Source organism: Felis catus, chromosome B3, assembly GCF_018350175.1.
Source record: "Felis catus isolate Fca126 chromosome B3, F.catus_Fca126_mat1.0, whole genome shotgun sequence".
Taxonomy (NCBI): domain Eukaryota; kingdom Metazoa; phylum Chordata; class Mammalia; order Carnivora; family Felidae; genus Felis; species Felis catus.
Genome location: NC_058373.1, coordinates 52,762,306 through 52,783,079, shown reverse-complemented (window position 1 = coordinate 52,783,079; position 20,774 = coordinate 52,762,306). Strand labels below are relative to the sequence as shown.

Genomic DNA, 20,774 nt, shown 5'->3' with positions numbered 1-20,774 from the left:
TTCTCTTGGCCAATCGATGGAGAAATCCTTTGGTTCCTGCTGCTGCATTCAGGTGCTCATGTTTGTTTTGTCCTGTTTTGTGTAAATAAAGACTTAGTAATGGGATCCTTAAATTCTAAAGAGTTAAGTATTCTACCTTCTAGCACAGTTGCTTATTTTATATCTTACAATTTGGTCCTGGAAGTCATAAAAGTATGCAAGCTTATTTTATGTCCTAAAGAACTTGGCTTAGTCACCATCAGGTGGCAGGCCCCAAAATAAGGCCAAACAGAAATGTGAGTTGTACCCCAATTATGGCTAGACATGGCCAGACAGAAATGTAGGTTAACTCCACTTGATAGGGTCCTACGAAACTGCTACCAACTCTCAGAGGAATTGCAGCCTAGAAATATAATGGCCATGGTAGGGAATGTTCCAATTAGATAAGATCATTTAAGAGGTACACTTGAAAGTGAGGTCTCCCAAATTAAACAGAATGGGATACCAGTTTTAATTATCAAGTGGAAGTCTTAGTTATTGATGGAGACTCTGACTGCTCCCATTCCCTCTAAGTACTCATTCTACTAATCCTGTGTCTGAATTGTTTTTCCACCGTGAAAAAACTATGCAACTGTAAACAAAAGGCTGCCAAATTAATGGCCTTAGAGCCACCCTCATATCTACCTTCAAAGGAGGGCCCCCAAATTGACCCCTTCCAAAGATGACAAAACTGAGAAGTTTTCTTGCAAACTGCTCATTATTCCTTTAAACAGCCAAGGGCAGGCACCTGGGTGGCTTAGTCCATTAAGCATCTGACTCTTGATTTTGGCTCAGATCATGATCCCAGTGTTGTGACATCGAGCCCTGCATCAGGCTCTGCACTGAGCATGGAGCCTGCTTAAGATTCTCTCTCTTCCTCTCCCTCCCTCCCTCTCTCTCTCTCTCTCTCTCTCTCTCTCTCTCTCTCTCTCTGCCCCTCTCCCCTACTTGAGTGCTCTCTTTCTAAAAACAAACAAACAAAAAAAAACAGCAACAACCAAGGGGATACTCTGGTAGATACCAGAGCCTGCAGAGGGAACCTGAGAAGCATTGGCATAAGTCAGTGAGAGGTGAAAATTCTTACCAGAAGCAGCTCTTCTGAATCTCTGTCTGTAGTACCCTGTCAAGAGAGGAAAATAAAATATGCCGTGCCTTCCTTTCCAAATCCAAAACCATTGTTTGTTGATTCCTTCTTTCCCAAGGATATTTATTGCCTCCTGGCTTGTCTTGTTTTACATAAATGGGTTTTGCTTTCTTCCTGACTGGGACAAGCAGATTGCTGTTTCTTTCTTTGGGCTGTGTTTGAGAGAGGCTCTGGATTTGGGGAAGGCAATACTCTTTGCACCCCCTTGTGTTATACCCAGGAGAGTTATGCAGTACTGCCAGAGATATTCAAAACTGGAACTATGTCCCCAAAAGGAAAGAAACCAATTAAGAATAATGTAGTTGCATAGGTGAATCAATCTATGATGTCATTTAAGTTATAGCTTAACTCGGAGGAATTGAGAGCCATTATCCAAATGTTATATATTTTTTACAAAACCAAAGTTAGCTCTAGAGGCAATTAAAAACTCACCTATTCCTTTACCAAATCCAAAACTCTTCTTGTTTGTCTTGTAGATTATTGGCTTTAGGAAACCCAAGCCCTTCCTGGGAGAACTTATATTCTTTCTCTGTTCCTTGATGTATACATTTTATCGTGTCTTTGAAATATAAACAAAGTCCACAATTACCTGAGACTGAAGGATACTTAATCTCATCCCAGAAAAGGGATTTAAAATCCAGTGGTCTTTGAAATTTTCAAGAAGCAAAATTTTTTTAATGTTTATTCTTATTTTTGAGAGAGAGAGTGAGGGAGCACTCTCTCTCCCCCACCCTCCACATGAGCAGGGGAGGGGCAGAGAGAGGGAGACAGAGGATCCAGAGCAGGCTCTGTGCTGACAGCAGCGAGCCTGATTCAAGGCGCAAACTCATGAACCATGATGAGATCATGACCTGAGCTGAAGTCAGACGCTTAACTGTCTGAGCCACCCAGGTGCCCCGAGCAAAGCCTTTTTAAAATACAAATGGTTAAAATACAAATGGTTAAATGCACAAACTCTAGCACAGCCTATTTAATTCCAGGAACAAATATGAATCTTAAAAATCTTCTCCACAAATATTTATAACTATAAGGCCTTTACATCTGTCTGCATGTGCATCCATATATATGTTGTAAATGCGGGGTATTTTTCTATCTTTAGATGGAATTGCTAAAGTTAATTTGTAAAAGAGCTCTATTTAGTTATCTCAGAAAGATAGAAACTAACCAAAATATTTTTATTTATTTTTTAATGTTTATTTATTATGAGAGAGAGAGAGAGAGAGCATGACTGGTGGAAGGGCAAAGAGAGAGGGAGAGAGAGAGAATCCCAAGCAGGCTCTGCACTGAGAGCACAGAAATCAAGAGTCGGATGATTAACTGACTGAGCCACCCAGGCTCCCCCAAATGTTTTTTAAGTTCACATGATCTGGGAAAATATTCTCTATAAAAGCTAGCTTAAGGTTGATGATTTAATTAAAACAAACATGTCTATAGAGTTATCAACATTAAATATAAATTAAAACTTTTACTCTATCTGACTTCACTGGACAAGTTAAGTTCATATTATCTCTTGCAGGATCTGTCAACAAAAAAAAACAATAGCTTAGTAGGAGAGTGGCTGACTTTGATGTCTCCTAAAGTTTTCATAGGTAATCTAAATGTAATTATTGGGAGCAAATAATTTAGATGTAAGTGAAATAAGAGTTTATAAATACATATTTTTTAATTTTTTAAATTAAAAAAAATTTTAATGTTTATTTCGTTTTGAGAGAAAGAGAGACAGAGCATGAGTGGGGGAGGGTTACAGCGAGAAGGAGACACAGAATCTGAGGCAGGCTCCAGGCTCTGAGCTGGAGAGCCTGACATGGGGCTCAAACCCATGAACCATGAGATCATGAACTGAGCTGAAGTTGGATACTTAACCGACTGAGCCACCCAGGTGCCCCATAGATACATATTTTTTTACAACAATTATATTTTATGGTATGTGTACTTAAAAATAGTTTCCCCAAATCTTTTTGGTAACCTGAAGGCTTTGGTAACCTGAAGCTAAGTGATGAGTTAAGTTAAATTCATTGAATATCTAGATCATTTCCAAATAAGATAAAACAATGAAACATTAAATACTGAACATAGGTTTATCTACTTTTGTTTTATTACAGAGAAACTAAAGATAAGTTTGGGTCTGTTAGTAAACACGTTTGGTGCTTTATTGAAAAACTGCACCATAAAGGGGCACCTTTATGTAACAAAAAATACATTTTTTTGTTGAGGGAAAGGAAAGTAATTTCCTAAAGCAGGGCTGATTATTTAAAGAGAAAAACTGTAAGACAAAATCTAAATGTAAAAAATAAACTTGTAGAGAGTTTGTGGGGAAGGAGATCTTTAGAAAGAAATGTTAATATATGATCAGGGTGGCTTTCATGCAAAGGCACTGGCAACAGGCTATAAAGATCATAGTATATGTGGATAAAGTCTCTTCTGCTTCGGCAAAAATGGCCCCTCATTGCCAGACTTTTGCCACCTTGATGTCCTAATAATATGGCGACAGTCTGCTCCTAAATCAGAGAAACTAGGATGGGTAAGCAATGGCTGTAAATGAAATGAACAGTTGGGGCTATGGGAAACCCCAGATGGCTTGGTTCCTCTCTGCAACTTAAAATTAAAAATTTTTTTTCATTCCTTCCCCAACCAAGTGCATTTAAGATGACTCAAATTATGAATAGACATTGATAGGGAGACTTATATCAAATTGCACAGTCTAGCCCTCTCTGACTTGTCAGGTCCATAATCCTGAAAAAAAACTGTTTTTATTCCCAGAGACCTCAGACCTCCCTCTGAACCCTTTTAATACCTGCAGCTGGACTTCATTCAACTACCACTTACTATGGGTTATAATATGTTCTTGTGACTATATGTGTGTTTTCCAGAGGAGCTAAAGCTTTCCCCTGTTGCAAGACTGATACCCTCACTGTAGCGAAGAAACAGTTAAAAAGTACATTTCCCACTTGGGTTATACCTTCCGTGGTCTCCAGTGATTGAGGCACCCACTTCACTGGAAAAATCATATGAGCCTTAGCAAAAACTTTACAGACTTCTTAAAATTTGATCAGTAACAAACCTTCTGCTTTCCCCTGTCATCCCATGCTAGTATGACCAGCTACTGTAAGTCTAATGTCTAAACTCAAGAAGCCTTCCCAGGGGTGCCTGGGTGGCTCAGTTGGTTAAATGTCTGACTCTTGGGGCGCCTGGGTGGCGCAGTCGGTTAAGCGTCCGACTTCAGCCAGGTCACGATCTCGCGGTCCGGGAGTTCGAGCCCCGCGTCAGGCTCTGGGCTGATGGCTCAGAGCCTGGAGCCTGTTTCCAATTCTGTGTCTCCCTCTCTCTCTGGCCCTCCCCCGTTCATGCTCTGTCTCTCTCTGTCCCAAAAATAAGTAAACGTTGAAAAAAAAAAAAAATTAAAAAAAAAAAAATGTCTGACTCTTGGTTTTGGCTTAGGTCTTGATCTCACCGTCCAGTTCCTGGGATTGAGCCACGCTCTCCGTGTAGAGCCTGCTTGGGATTCTCTCTCTCCCTCTCTCTCTGCCCCCCCCCCCAACTTGTGCTCTTTTCCTCTCTCTCAAAATAAATAAATAAACTTAAAAAAAAAATTCTTCTGAGATCCAGTTCAGAGAATCTAAACTGGCCACAAGTTAGAGCCTGGTGATTGGGTGTTCTGGAAACATCATCAGAAAAAGACAGCCCTCAAGCCCCACTGGAAAGGGGATCTCACCGAGTGCTCCTGACCACTGACACTGCTACAAAGCTAGAAGCAATATACATCATGGGTGCACACCACACAGCTCACAAAGGCTTCACTTGTACAGAATCTTGAGACTTTTAAATCAAATTGACAAGGAAGAGAAGTATCTGAAATCCAGATAGACTGCTTCTACCCAAGAGAACAGATCAAGACTTCTTACTTTAACTAAACATGAAACCCTTTCTCCTTATTTTCCCTTCCTTTATTCTGGTATTGGCCTAAAAGGTAATGGCCTCATCTTCATTTCCAAGGCTGTTGTTAAGGGGGGCAACCTCTGGAATTTAGAATAGGCTAGGAGATCTTCTGACTGCCCTACTCCCCTGGTTAGGGATAAATGTAAAGGCTAACTTCTGAATTCTAGAAATTATTGCAGAATCTGCTGCTAAAGCAATACTGCCCAGCAAAGATCCTTAGATTCTCTGGCCAAAGTTGTTTTTGATAACGGGATATCCCTTGGCTCTCTTTTAGCTGAGCAGGGAGGTGTCTGTGCTATGGCCAATACCATGTGCTGTACATTTGAGGCAGGAGGAAAGGGAGATGCAGGCGACAAGTTGACTAAAGTAAAGCCATTTTGGTTTTAGGCTGAACGTTAACTTAAAAGACAGCAAGTCTTTTTTTTTTTTTTTTTTTTTTTTCAACGTTTATTTATTTTTGGGACAGAGAGAGACAGAGCATGAACGGGGGAGGGGCAGAGAGAGAGAGGGAGAAACAGAATCGGAAACAGGCTCCAGGCTCTGAGCCATCAGCCCAGAGCCTGACGCGGGGCTCGAACTCACGGACCGCGAGATCGTGACCTGGCTGAAGTCGGACGCTTAACCGACTGCGCCACCCAGGCGCCCCAAAAGACAGCAAGTCTTAAAAAAAAAAAGTCACGAGATCTGATTCATGGAAGACCACAAGACCCTTCTCCCTCCAGCAGTAAAAGCCACAAAGTCTAGACATTCTCAAAATTGCTCCCTGTAGGTAATTTCACAACCCTAGGACAATGGAAAAACTAACTTCCCCATGTAAATGATAAGCCCAAAGTTAAAGAGTAAGCCCCTCCCTATATGGTTAGTTAATTTTAAAAACTTACAAAGTTCTTCATTACAGGAAAAGGAGGATCCTCTTCCCCCTCTGGGAGGAGAGACTGCTACTTTGTGACGTAGTTCCTTTCTTACTTCTCTACTTAATAAATCTTTGTCTCCTCTTCCAAATGGCTTGCTGTTGAATTCTTTCTTGAGCAAAACCAAGAAACCTCATGATGAGGGACCCAAGGACTTGGCCCAAGGTCCCTCTTGGGGCTTCAGCCCATTCTGAAACAACTTAGCTTACTAGGGTGCTCCTTCAGTGGGGTCTTTTTTTTTTTTTTTTGATTCTGATTGGTTTGGGTATTGGGGACCATGGCTTCAAAATGCACTCCAAAAATTAGGAATTATCCTGCTTCTAGTAATCATAATAATCTCCCTGGTATTCTTTCAAAAACTCTAAATGTATGTTCACAGCCACTAGCCATCAAGTAAATGATCTCCTTAAGACTGGATTGTCAAAAAAGGAGCCAAAAGTTTGACCAACTTAAAGAATGTAAGCCTTAAGCTATCACCTGTGAATGTGACAGAGATAAAGTCAAAACGTCATGACCTATGGGGACCATAGAAAGGAACAACAGAAACTGCAAGAATTTCAGGGCAGTAGCTAAGAGTGATGCTAATGCCTTAACTTTTGATCACATCTCTCAGTTGAGCTGAGAGTCCAAGCAAAGGGGGGGATTTGTTAAAAAGACAACTGCAGGCCCCAAAATAGCATCACTTAGGCCAAGTCAGCAAACCAAGGTTAATACCTAACCTAACAGCAGTTTCACCTCCCACCCCAGAACTCCACCCCCCCCCCACCCCAAAAATGTAACCTTTAGCCAGTCAACATGGAATTCCCTGATCAGTACTAGGACATTTACTGATAGACCCCTTCTGCTCCCCTTAGGAGGGCAACCTTGCCTACACAATGCATTCTGTGCTAATAAATTCCTTTCTTCTTTTTTCTAATGCCCTTCCTCTGCCTTTAAAATCCTTTGTTTGTTTGTTTGTTTGTTTGTTTGTTTAGCAAAGCTTCCCTCTACTTGCTTCAAGAGATGCTGCCCAATTCATGAATTGTTTAATAAAGCCAATCAGATCTTCAAATTTACTTGGTAGAGTTTTGTTTTTTTAACACTTGTATACTCTTCCTACAAGTGAGATTCCCAATTCACAGCATTTTCTTTCTAATGGATACTGCCAAATTATGTCCCATCTCTTTTCAGTTGAATTTAAAGCCAGCATTTGCTGTCTGATGCCAAGTTAGCAGGAAATTCATTATTTTTCTCCTGGGGCCTCTTCTTTGCCTATAGATTGTTCAAGATCCCATGAGATCTTTTAACCCAGCAACACCAGTTTGTGTCCAGAGAGAAAACTGGAAGGTCTAGTTAGGCCAGTAGTAGGATCCATTTTGACTGTCTTTTCTCTCATCAGTACCACATGTTGTCACCACTAAGAATAAGTCCCCATACAATGTGATATGTCCCTGTCCATTACTGTCTTAATCTTCTCACTGGGGAGATGACCTGACGAGCCATGGTGTTTCTTCTGGGGAGATGATTCCACCTCGGTGACCCATTGACCAAGGGTGCACTAAGCCTGAGCTCTCAGAGGTACCATTCTTTATGACTCAGGGTGACAGCCATATTTTCTCATACAGTGTGTCCCCCAAATGGCATCTGTGGGTTGGGAGGAACTTCCCACCACTGCTGTGGAGCTGTTTCTGCACCTCACCCACCCTCTTCCTAACACCATCAGATTCTCACATCATAAACCCAGGTTAACAATTTATTGTCACCTTTCTGTCAAGGTAAGCTCTCCCTTGGAGACCACTGACATACTTTCCTCCTTGAACTCTATCACCCCAGGGAAGTTCTAGGTCTGGGAACAGACACTGTTTTATGCATAGGGGATAGAAACAAAACAGCAAATTCTCTCAAAATGCTTCCACTCAGGAGCAAGTAATAAATAAATGCAGACATAAGTAAGATAATATTAGATAACAATGAGCGTTACAGAGACAAAGAGCCAGGTGAGGTGATGGAGAGTGGCCACTGGGGCTATTTTCAGCTGGAGAGTCAGGGAAAGTGTTCCTAAAGGGGTGACATTTGAGCTGAGGTTTCAGTGAAGTTGTGAGCACAGCCTAGAGGCACAGACAAGACGAGTGATGATGGCCAATGTGACTGGAGCAGAGTGACAGGGGGAAAGTGGTAGAAGATGGACTTGGGGAGGGAGCAGGGCCACCTCATAGATGTATTGTGCCTGACACCCCTCAGGACAATGAGCTGTAAGGCCTCTTCCAGCTTTGCCATTCTCAAGTCCTAAATTAAGATTTAGAAAGCTCTCTATGCCAAATGTGATTCTTTAATTTGACAATCTAGATTATGTGACAACCAATTTTGAATTCTCTTATTTTGTTCCAAATTCTTAATCATTATCATCAGGAAAAAATGTTTTTGAGTTTCTTGTGGCCATAACTTTTCATACCATATGTTTCACCGTGATACAATCTTAAATAGCCCAAGTCTGTTAAAAGAATATTCTTGTGTGAAGATTAACACAATTTACTGGTAAATATCTAAATTGACATTTAGCATATAAATGGAGCCAAAAGGTCAGGAAATGAAAACTCTTCACTGTCTTTGACTGACAGTGAATATATGAAAGATAAAGGCTAATTTTCCCTATTGATGCTTCTGTTGTTTCAAATGACTCCTTCAGCCGTGATCCCCCAGGCAACAAATGAAACATTTTGTTCTCTCAATGGGCAATTATACATTTTTTAAGATAATAAATTTTGTCCATAGTGCAGCTGATTACATTCATTTATGAAAATGACTAAAATGGTAAGTCAAAATTTCTTCTGTGTGGTTGGGTTGAGATAGTCATCAGAGCCATAATAGAAAGCACAGCAGACCTGGAAACAGGAAGGCTGGAGTTGAGTCCAGCTCTTCCACTACAAGTGATGGAACCTTGAGTAAATGATGTCACCTCTCTAAGCTTCTATGTTCTTACTTGTATAAGAGGGAGAGGCATATTGTACAATATACCTTGTGTCAGAGAGTTGGTGGGGCTGGAGCATTATGGGGAGAAGCACCTCCCGTTCTTTACCTGGGGGGTCAGATATATATGTTTGTTTTATTATTCATCTTGAAATTGTACACATCGGTGTATTTGTGATATGTACATTTCACAATAAATTTCTAAAGCTGTCAGTAGATACCTGTTGACATACTTGACAAGAAGTAAATACAGCATGAGTTTTAGTCTGGATCTCCTAGCAAATGGAATAAACCTAGGTAGAAGTCAAAACAGTTTTTCCCCTCAAATCAAAACATGTTTTTCTAGACACATCTGGCTGGCTCAGTCAGTAGAGCATGCAACTCTTGATCTTGGGGTTGTGGGTTCAAGCCCCACATTGGGTGTAAAGATTACTTAAAAATAAAAATCTTTAAAAATAATTCTTTTTAACAAGAGTTTAATTGAAAGCATAATCAGTGAAAATTTCCAATGAAGCAAAAAGGTGTATCATGCTTAGTACAGCTTCCTCCTGCCCTAGCCCTCCATTCATCCTCACTTGAGGCTTTTTAGGTTTCTTTCCATAAATATTCGAGAAAGCCAAAAACAGAGAGTCTTGAAAGCAGCAAGAGAGAAGCATATGGAAACATTTGCATGCACAACAATTTTTTACATAAATTAAAGTATGTTACACATGCTGCTCTATACTTTGCATTTTTCATTTATCTTGGAGATGTTTCAATATCATTCTTACAGATTTAAATTCATTCTTTTTCACAGCATTTCATTTTGTGGGTATGCTACACTTTATTTAACCAGACCCCTCTGATAAATATTTGGGTTGCTTTTGTTCTTGCTCACATTTCTGCAGCAACCATCTTTGTACTTCTATCTCCTTGTGTGTATATATCTGAAGAATAAATCCCAAAGTGCAGAAGGTAGACCCATTTAAATTTTAGTAGTTACTGTCAAAATGCCCTCCAAAGAGATAGCATGCCTTTACACTTGATCAACAGAGTAAGAGAGTGCTGCTTTCATGCATATCAACAATAGCCAAACTATAGAAAGAGCCCAAATGTCCATCGACCAATGAATGGGTAAAGAAGGTGTGGTGTATGTGTATATATACTCAGCCATCAAAAAAGAATGAAATCTTTCCACTTACAATGATGTGGACAGAACTAGAATGTATTATGCTAAGCAAAATAAGTCAGTCAGAGGAAGACAAATACCATATGATTTCACTCATATGTGGAATTTAAGAAACAAAACAGATGAACATATGGGAAGGAGGGCAAAAAGAGAAGAGATGGAAACAAACCGAGACTCAGTGATAGAGAACAAACTGAGGGTTGATGGAGGGAGGTGGGTGAGTGATGGGCTAGATGGGTGATGTGTAGTAAGGAGGTCACTTGTTGTGATGAGCATTAGGTGTTGTATGTAAGTGATGAATCGCTGAATTCTATTCCTGAAGCCAATATTGCAATGTATGTTAACCAACTAGAATTTAAATAAAATTTGGGGGAAAAAAGAGAGTTCTGCTTTCCTGACACTCCCATGATAATGTGCTCTGCTAGTCTTTTTATTAACAAATTTAAGAGGTGGAAAATAGCATTTCATCGTTTGAATTTATTTCTTTATAAATGAAAATGAGCACTCTTGTTTTTTTTCTCTGAACTTCCTGTGTGGGTCCATTGCCCATTTTCCTTTTGGTTTCTTGTTCTGTATTGCTTTGTAACAGCTCTTTATATACTAGCCCTTCGCAATTATTGTTCAAGGTCTATGTTTCTCATTTGTTATCACTTGTAGTATTTTACCTCTTGCAGAAATTTTAAATTACTAGACAATCAAATTTATACATCCTTCCTATATATATAGTATGGGGGTCATTTCTTTCTTGGAAAAATCTTTCCTACTCCAATGCCATTATAATTTTTTTCCCCAAGTTTTCTTCCAGTACTTTTATGAATTTGTTTTTCACTTCTAAATGTTTTATCAGTATCGTTTAATGAACTTATTTAGTGTAATGAGTGAAGTAAGGATTAAACTTTTTGTTTATCCCCCATATATCTATCCCAGATGTCTATCCAGCTGTCTCAAATTCACTTCTTAAGTAATAAGTTTTCTCTCCACAGTTTTGAAATGTCACATTAATTTGGGTCTAAAGATTACTGAGTCTGTAAATTGAAAACAATTGGATGGTAAATTAAACTATGTCATTCTTGGCATATTTAAGGAACTATTAAAACAGTAGCATAAATATAGTGTGATTACCATGTGTCAGGCCCTGTTCTAAATGTGTTGCATGTATTTGCTCATTTAATCCATATAACCATGCTATAAGGTAGGTGCTATTAGCTCCATTTACAGATAAGAACACTGAAGCACGGAGAGGTTAAATAACTTCCTCAAGATCACAATGCTTGTGAATGGCAAAGCCATGATTCAAATATAGGCAGGTTGACTTCAGAATCCTTGCTCCTATCTATAGTCTCTGCTGCCTCCACCAAATGGAAAACATGTTTGTGTGTGCTTCCTACATGCTAGGCATTGCTCCAAGAACTTCACATATAATGATTTCACTTACTCTTCACAACAGTCCTAAGAAATAATCACTATTTCTATCTCCATGTTATAGATGAGCAAACTGAGGCAAAGTATAGCTGGGAGACAGACAGGGAAAGGGGAGTGGTATGAGATGAATTCAGAGAAGGGGGAGCTTTGTTCTATCTTTAGAACAGCAAAGAATCACAACAGTATGTGAATCAGGGCTGATCCAGTCAGATTTGTTTTTTTGTGACACTCACTGGGCACAGCATGGAGAGTGGATTGGGGAAGGGACCGCAAAGCCGGTGTGGGGAAATCAGATACCAGGCTAATACCACGCTGCAGTGACCACCTATCACAGATGGGCCATCCAGTGACGAGTGGACAGTATCCATGTGACATGAAAATTACTATCATCTGGGCAGCATCCATGCTGCCCTTGAGGGGCAGAACTCAAGACAAGTGCTCAGAGTAGTTACATTTCCAGAGAAAACCCAAGTGTCCAGAGGCTAAGTACCATGTCTGTGCTCACCCAGCTAGTAAGTGCACACTCCCAACCACAAAGCCTGCCCTCTTTACTCAACCCACCCACAGATTGGGCCCTTCAAATGCTGGAGGGCTGGCTCAATACAACCTTCAAAATTGGATTGAGCAATTCCTTCGCCATCCTTTGTCTTCTCAGAGGATAGACGTCAAGGAGATCAGTTGACAATATTGACAGATGAGCTTCTGTCATCACATATCTTGAGATCATTTAAGAGTTTCCTTTTCAGTTCTACGTTAACTTTTCCTCAGACTTTTGAATATCCTCCTGAGGTTACTTTGTGAATCTTTCTCATTGCTTGCTTTTTGCCTGGATAAAGGGCAAGTTTGGGGTCCACTGTCTTCTGTGCTGCTATTAATCATCCTCTCTCTTTGCAGATCCGAGTGATGGTGGATCTATGTAACAGCACCAAGGGCATCTGCCTGACAGGTAGGCCAGCCTGGAACTGAGCAGGAGTGGCTCACACCACAAACACGTGTGGTAGCCAAAGGGCCAGAGCAGAATGAACACCTGGGAATGCTGCGGGTGATAAAAACACATGTTGGTTTACTTTTACCAGATGTTTTTAATGAAATGAAAATCAATTGTAATATAATTATGAAAAAGAACATTTTTTGGTACTGCCATAGAAATATAGCCATGGAAAATAACTGGGTCTTGGGTAATTAGAAACGTGTGGTACCTTGAACTGGGGCCATAGATGTTTTCCTTATTCACATTAATTTTTAAAAGAGAAAAGAAAGGAAGGAAAGAGACCTTAGCAGAAGTAATTCTTTCCTTACATCATATGTATGGCATAAATGGAAAGTTCTAGAAGCAAACTACTGATAAATCAGAATACTTTTGATGAAGAGTGCTCTGTGTGTGGGGCCTACTGTGTGCTAGGTGAGACGGAAAGTTATGTCATACACAGGTCCCCTCCACTTGATGAATCAAGGACAAAGAAACAGGAGGGAGGGAAATCAACCCTGAGGCACATCAAGCCAAGGGACACAGAGTGGCTGATGGGTTGGGCAGGGGAGGAGGAGAGTGCTATGGATATGTTCATGTACACCTGAATCTAACAGAGTCCTGCCTCTTGCCTGAGGGGAGGGGTGCCTGCCTTCTGTGTTTAGAAGCTTGGGAAAAGGAAGAACACAGACCCCAGAACATTCACCCAATGTGTTGCACCCCAGGCAGAGGGAGGCTCTGTCCAGGCCCAAGAATGGGCCTACAGAGCCTGATTTCAGACACAGCATTGACTACTTCTCTCCTCCATTCTGAGGAAATGGGGAAATTATTTTTGCATTAAAAATATAATATGAAGTAAATGCAGAGCTCTCGTGAGCCATATACATTTTTTCTTTTTTCTTTTTTTTTTTAATTCAAGTTAGTTGACATACCGTGTAGTCTTGGCTTCAGGAGTAGAACCCAGTGATTTATCTCTTACATATGACACCCATGTCATATCTCTTACATATGACGTCCTCCTTAATGCCCGTCACCCCTTTAATGCCCGTCACCCCCCTCTAGCAACCCTCAGTATGTTCTCTGTATTTAAGAGTATTTTATGGTCGTGAACTTTGAAACATAACCACAAGACTTTGAAGCCAGGTGAAGCTTTTGTTGAACCTTTGCCTATGGCCTTAGGCTCTGGGGAGGCCCCTGTTGACCAGGCAGCACTGCTGGAGGTTAAGAAACCCTGCATTTTCCTTGTGCCTGGGTGGCTCATTGGGCTAAGCATCTGACTCTTGACTTCAGCTCAGGTCATGATCCCACAGTTTGTGAAATTGAGCCCACCTACCCCTCCCCCCACCCCTGCCGCTATCCTGTGCACTCTCTCTCTTTCTAAATAAATAAGTAAACTTAAAAAAAAAAAAAAAAGAACCCCTGCAGTGTGCATCCAGTTCTAAGAAACCTCGTCCAGTACTGCAGTATTCTCCCCAGAACTGCTTGGTACCTACCATGCATTAGGAGCGCAATGGGAGTTTGTTGAATGACTAAACCTATCATTTCTGTAAATGCTTAAATCAGGGTTGGCGGGCTGGTAAGAAAGACACTTACCCTGCATCCAAATCTGACTCTTGTTTGCTTAGTTTGATGTTAGAGAGAAAAGCTGTAATCCTGTGGCTTCTTGGGAAATGCTAATTGAATTACTCAAGTCACATTTCAGCCCTCACAGAAAATTAAATATCTTCAGAACAGCGTGGTCCTTCATTCTGAAACTCTTGTGTCTTAAGCACCTTTCTCCCATCTTTGGAAGTCCTTTTCAGAGTTCCCCCGTGTGACAGTAATGAGCGCTAGAAAAATGCTCAGATGGATGGAATTACAGGCACAAAAGCCCTGTTGAGAGGCACAGGAAAAGCCTCTTCCTTTTTGATATTTATTATAGACGTGATAGAAGGAGAGCCAGGCTGTTCAGTGAATGCAGGTGGAGCTGTTGAGACCACTTAGAGAAGACTGGGGGAGGGGATCAAATATGTGCTGGAAATGGGTGGAGGAGGTTATTCTTCGGTACCTCAAAATCTTTTCAGAAGCCAGCACCTTCTCCTTTCATGCCAGCTGGAAATTGGGTCCCCCTTTACATAGAAAGCTCTTCAATTAAAACTTAGGTGTGAAAAGTACAAGTTGCGGAGTGAGGTGGTACCTTGGGAGAGACCAAGCTGTCTGGACTCGAGGCAGGAAGGTGACAGGACCCAGAACCGAATTGGCAACTACAGGGGGAAGGGCAGAGAGCCTTGGTCCAGAGCCCCAAGAAGATGCTGGCAGGAGGGGCTCCCAGAGCAGACTCCAGGCTTGGGGCCTGAGGCCTGAGAACAAGGTCTAGCTTTACACTGGACTCATCTTTGAAAAAGCAGGAGCTATGACTTGAGGCTATTCCAGTTGTGACTGTGAAACCCCATCCCTGCTCCTTTTTCTGGATGCAGCTGCCGTTGCTATGGGGACAAGGACAGATGTGTACCATCTGTAACCTCTCAGGCAAAGTGAGGGCAAGTCACTAGGTAGAGTAGCTAGGCGTTTTTACTAGTGCCAAGTTTGTGCTTTTTGAGTAAACAGCATGCTTTTCTTGATGCATCCTGACCATAAGCCCAGAGTTCCTTAGGACCTCAGAAGCATATCTGCTGGAATAGCAGGTGTCCTGAAGAAGGCAGATTCTTGGGTTATTCTTCCCTTCCAGTGGACTCTGCATATGGGCTTGCTGGAAAACCTCTGAACTATCACATTACTGAACTGCTTATTAGGGCTGAGGTGCTTCACATCCACAGTGCCTGTTCTCCTTATAGCCAAGTGACTCCAAACCCAGTGATGGCACTAGTCACTACTCATCCTGCACCCAGGCAGACATTAATAATGGATCACAGTCGCCACTGAGCATGGCCTCATGTAATTCTTTCCTGGTGTTCCAGAGAGCTGTACTAATTGATTAGAATTAGCACTTGAAATCAAACCCATTTTCCATCCCTACTCTAATTTTTTAAGGTTGCCATGCCACAGTTCAAAGTTGAAATGCACCAAATAAATGGGACGAGACCAAAGCTGCTGTTTAGTGGGAACACGTGAAGAAAGATGCCTTTCCAAGTTAAGCATCCTGGGACTGGCCCAATAATCGGTGGCAGGGGCAGCTGCAGAGGCTGTACACGTAGGGAGGGTACTGAGGCCTCAAAGCTGTGGCCACTGCAACATTTGGTAAACTGATCGACAGGCTGTTCTCAGAAACAGCTAGTGTAGCTGGTCAGGCTCTCACTCAGCTGGCCTCACTGAGCAACTAGCCTATTGTCTATTATAGTTGGTAGATCCCAGCTCCACATGTGAGAGCTTAGGCCCTCTCAGGCCATCGCTAAAGGATAGCCAAGTATTCCTAGCTCCCAAGGAAAAGGGGAGTCACACTCCCTCTGGCCAGAGCTCCTGTCTGGCCCTGAAGCTGTGGCTGGCATGAATCCCAAGCCCTGGGAAGTCCCTGATGGGAGCAAGAGAGGGAAAGAATCAGGACCACAGACCTCACAGGCACCAGGCCTGACTGTATCAGGCTTATGAAGCTGTTTCTTTTACTAGCTCTTTCTAAAGCAGCAGAACCAGACCTCATTTTCTGAAATATTCCTTTCTGGATTTTTTATTTGAGGGCTTCTTTGTTTTCCTCAATTGGCAAGACTTTGGGAAATGTGTAGCTACGTCCCCTGTGGTCATTGCTGTGCTAAGCAGGTGCCTTGAAACTGGCAACCATCTCAGTGTGAAGGGGGAAGCTAGTAAAACCTTTCCCTGTGATTTGGAATGGCCATGGTGAGAGGAGCCCCATGGGCAGGCCTTCCAGAGGCCTGTAGTGTGAGCCACAGCAAGCCAGTGCCCACCCTTAAAGACAGGAAGTGCTTCTTTATTACTCATTCCTCATAACTGTTGTATCTGTATTTCCTGTCTGAGATTCTTCTGTTCGCTAGTACCAGAAACCCGCCAGAGCTTATTTGAGAAAAGAAAAAAGGCAAGGGGTTGCCAGTTATTGTAAAGATAGAGAGATGTATTTATCAAGATAGGCTAAGCCACGCTCTGGTAACAATTAAATCATAAAATCTCAGTGGCATAACACAGCTAAAGAGGCTTTTTTCTGCCGCAAAGTCCAGGGTGCTCCAAGTTGGTTCTGGTGACTCCAGAATCCCAGTGCTGCCATCTTGTGGTTCTGTCATGTCAACATCAGTCACCACCTCATTTCTCAGATTATCTCTCTGCAGACAGGCATTGTTTTACCTTACTTGGCTATCCACAGACCTCTCATTTACATAACTAGGGGCATCATGGGTCAATCTCAGATGTCAAGGAGGCAAAAACTCTAAGTGGCTCAGCTATAGCATCCACCCACTTCTAATCGATTCTGGCTAGGAATGTCAGTTGGGGCAGTCAGAGCCAGCTGTAGCATTGGCAGGGCCCAGTGCAAAGTGAAAATGCAGGCCCCCTTGTTCAAAAAAGCAGGAAAAGGGCTTCCTTCCTTTTTCTATGGTTTCCCTCTCCACCTGCTATGGGGGCTTTTTATTTGCTATTTAGTGTTATACTCTTCAGGGTGGGATGCTCACAGCACAAGAACAGGTCCTCAGAAGGACAGGAGACCCCACTCTGTGACTAAGGTATGCAGGGCACATGTCCAATCCTAGCCTTCACACTCACCCTTGGGCCCCCACCAGTGTGGAAGGTGGCAGCCATCACTGACTGGGCGGGGAGCAGGGCAGACACATCAGAAGCAAGAATAGAAACAGAAAAACAGGAGTAGGCAACAGAGAAAAATTGTCCTAGGGAGGCCAGAGGCAGTGGGCAACAGGAAGGTGGTGGGAGACAGGACCACATATGAACCAAGGCTCCAAGTCCCCAAACATGCTCCATTATCCCATGGGACCAGCCCTGCATACTGTGCTAACATGAACTTGGCTGTCTACGTGTATTTCCAGAGGTTCTGTTATTCAAGAAGAGAAGAGTCAAGAGGTGAAAAAACGTCCTGCAAAATAGTTTTCTAAAGGCCCAGTTGGCACATATTTGATGTTTGACATCATTATAATAACACATATTTAGAGCTTCCTCCAGGTACAAGGGGCCCTTGGGCAGCTCTGTTGACATCCTGAGAGGGGACTGAGATAGAGGCTTACCATCGCTATAGCTATGCTTCTGAGCTCTTTGGAAGTATTTGTCATCCTCTCTCTTCTGAAATTCTCTTCTCCATTAATTTCAGGGCTCAGGACTTCCTGGATTCCCTCCACATCTTCAGTTTCACTCTCTTTCCTGATACCTTGTCTCTCACCTGCCTTCCTCCAGATGTGGTGTGCTTTCACCTCTCTTTCCATCCCCAAATGTGGCTTGGACATTTTAATCTTGCCTCCATACTAATAACTCTCAACCTTTCTGAGGTCAGGGACCCCTTTAAGGGTTCATTGATAGTGACTGATTGTTTTCCCAGAAAAGTTTCCCCTCAGGTCTGGAGTACCCCGGACCATCTGCTTCCCAATCACCTGCATGTAGTGCTTGGTAAAACTGTGTGCTCCTGGGCCTCACTCTAAATCCAAACTGAAATAGAATCTCCAGCTAGGGTCTGGGTATCTGCATTGTAACACGCATTTTGGGTGATTCTATGGACTCAAATGACTAAGAACTGTAGCCATAGGTGTCAAGGAACTTCAGGTCAATATCAGGAAACCCTAATCTAAACATTTCACCACACTGACACTCTTAGTCATGACAGAAGTGTCCTAAACATACAGCTCTAGGCAGGACCTCTCTCCACTACTACTGCTACATAGAAATGGTTATTGGACTGTCCTGAGAACTCTTGAAACCTACAATATACAGTCAATTATTGATTGTTTACCTTTTTTCTACCAATCTGCACCTCTGAATTTGGCTCCATCTATAGTCAGGAATGATGATTGGTTTCTTCTGACATCTGTCAACTGTTCACATCACCCCCCCTTATGTGTGTGTACATGATATGCCAGCTGGTGGTAAAGTCATGTAGCCACAGGCTACACTGACCCTAGAAAATATGGTGCCATTTTCAGCAAATCATTTTTGCCCCAAGTAGGACAGTGTGTATTGAAAGCATGCATTCAACACTTACCCTTCCAAGAGCCCTCGTGTCTATCAAATAACCTCTTTCCATCAATATCCTAGGCTTCCAGTCATCTGAGAGTCCTTCTCATTTGCTTCCTACCCAATCAGACATGGAGCCCTGCTCATTATTCTGAAAAACCTCTTGAATTTTTAGTTTTCTATACAGCTCTACAGTTACCAACTGCGTTTGTCCACAACCTTGCCCCTAATTTTAACTACAAAGATCCTCTGGGTATTTTCTCCCCACCCCACCTCTCTTTCTCTCTCATCTTGTTCCCTAGTTGTACTCAACTTCCATCTACAGAGAAGAGCTCAAAAACACACTGATTTCACGGCATCATTCACCACTTAAGATCTACCATAGCTCCCCATTGCCTTGCAGATAGCACCTATACCTTTCTGCTTGGCATTCAAACGCTGCTGCCCTACATTCACCCCACCAAGTACTTAGCCTCATCTCTACACATGGCGGGTTGGCCTATCTTCCTCCTTTCTCTCACCCTGCATCATTCAAGTTCCCACCCCTGTGCCTTTGCTCTTGCTGGCTCCCTACATGGGATGCCCAGCCCTCACCCCCACGGCCATGTTATGCCCATTGTTTCTTCAGTGTCACAGCTCAAGGCTCACTGTCTCTGGAGGCCTCAGATCACCACATGTCCAGGCTGCTCAGTACTCCTTTGAGGGGTTCCTTCTCTGAAACTCCCTCACTCATATTTCATTGTGATTTCAAAGTGTCTGCCTTTCCCAGCTGGATTGTAAACACAGCAGACATAGGGACCAAGATTTCTGCTTCTTGGTTGATTTTAGTGCACACAGTAAGTGCTTAGTAAATGGTGGTCTTCTGCAAAGTCACGGACTTTGATTTATAGAAAGACCTTTCCACTTCAATAAGGGTATTCACTGTATGTGTTCTGGAGAAAAAAAGGACCTCAACTGCTCATGGCATAAGCTCACCAGCTTGTCTGAGTGCTTAAATAAAATAATTGACAATAAGACTCTCCTATTTGTTTGGTTAGATTATGTGTAAATGGTTCATCTGAGCCCCTTAGGTCCTAGGGTAATTACACGTTAAGCAAGGTGTTTGTTACCTGATCTGGGCACTCAGTTGTTCTCAGGCTATTTCATGTAACAGAAAGAGACCTGAGAACCAGCTTCTGCTCTCAATCACCCTTGGGGGGCCTGGAGGAGACAAGCTGGCTGGGTGAGAGCTCTTGGAACTGCTTTCTTGTAACAGCCAGATCTCAGCCCTGCAATGACAACATGACCATTTGCTGACATTTACCTGTGCCAGGCTGCACTAGTGCCCTTCTGTGTTGCTACCAAACCTCATTTAATTAAGTTGGTTGCTTGCGAGATGACTGATTTATGAATCTGTGGTGAGGCCCACTCAGAAATTATTCTTGGTCCATTGAAACTTAAGCAGAAGTGGTTTTTATCAGCAAATGCTGAATTGCTTTTAAGGATCTTTTGGGCAAATATGCTGGGTTCTAAGTTTATTTGTTTTGAGAGAAACAGAGACAGGGTGACTTGGGGAGGGGCAGAGAGAGGGAGAGAGAGAAATCCCAAGCAGGTTCCGTACCATCAGCACAGAGCCCAGTGCAGGGCTTGAACTCACGAAACCTTGAGATCATGACCAGAGCAAAAACCAAGCTGGATGCTTAACCGATGGAGCCACCTAGGCACCCCTATACCAAGTTCTAAATAAAAGGCTTGGAGTGGTTGCTTAGGGCCAGTAGATGATTAGTACTTGTTTTTTTGTTTGTTTTGTTTTAAATTTTTTTTAACGTTTATTTATTTTTGAGACAGAGGGAGACAGAGCATGAATGGGGGAGGGTCAGAGAGAGGGAGACACAGAATCTGAAACAGGCTCCAGGCTCTGAGCAGTCAGCACAGAGCCCAACACGGGGCTCGAACTCACGGACCGCGAGATCATGACCTGAGCTGAAGTCAGACGCTTAACCGACTGAGCCACCCAGGCGCCCCTGATTAGTTCTTGTTAAGAGAGGGAAGGTGCTCTTTGATTTTGGGGTTGTGGTGCTGACTGCACTTTCTTCCACCCATGCTTTATCACCTAATTTCTTTTTCTGTTGTAGGACCACCTGGCCCACCAGGTAAGAACCCATGGATTTTCCTACGTCATGGGGAGGATGT

General features: G+C 42.5%; 1 protein-coding gene across 18 annotated transcripts in view; it reads left to right on the top strand.

The window, feature by feature from the left end:
- GLDN (gliomedin) overlaps window positions 1-20,774 on the top strand; it is a 103,004-nt gene that overhangs the window by 63,829 nt on the left and 18,401 nt on the right. For all 18 annotated transcript variants that reach the window (XM_045059312.1, XM_045059309.1, XM_045059308.1 and 15 more), the window contains 2 exons: window positions 12,440-12,491; window positions 20,717-20,734. In XM_045059312.1, the coding sequence (XP_044915247.1) occupies window positions 12,449-12,491; window positions 20,717-20,734 (61 nt within the window). In that variant the 5' untranslated portion in view covers window positions 12,440-12,448. The remainder of the gene's footprint in view (window positions 1-12,439; window positions 12,492-20,716; window positions 20,735-20,774) is intronic.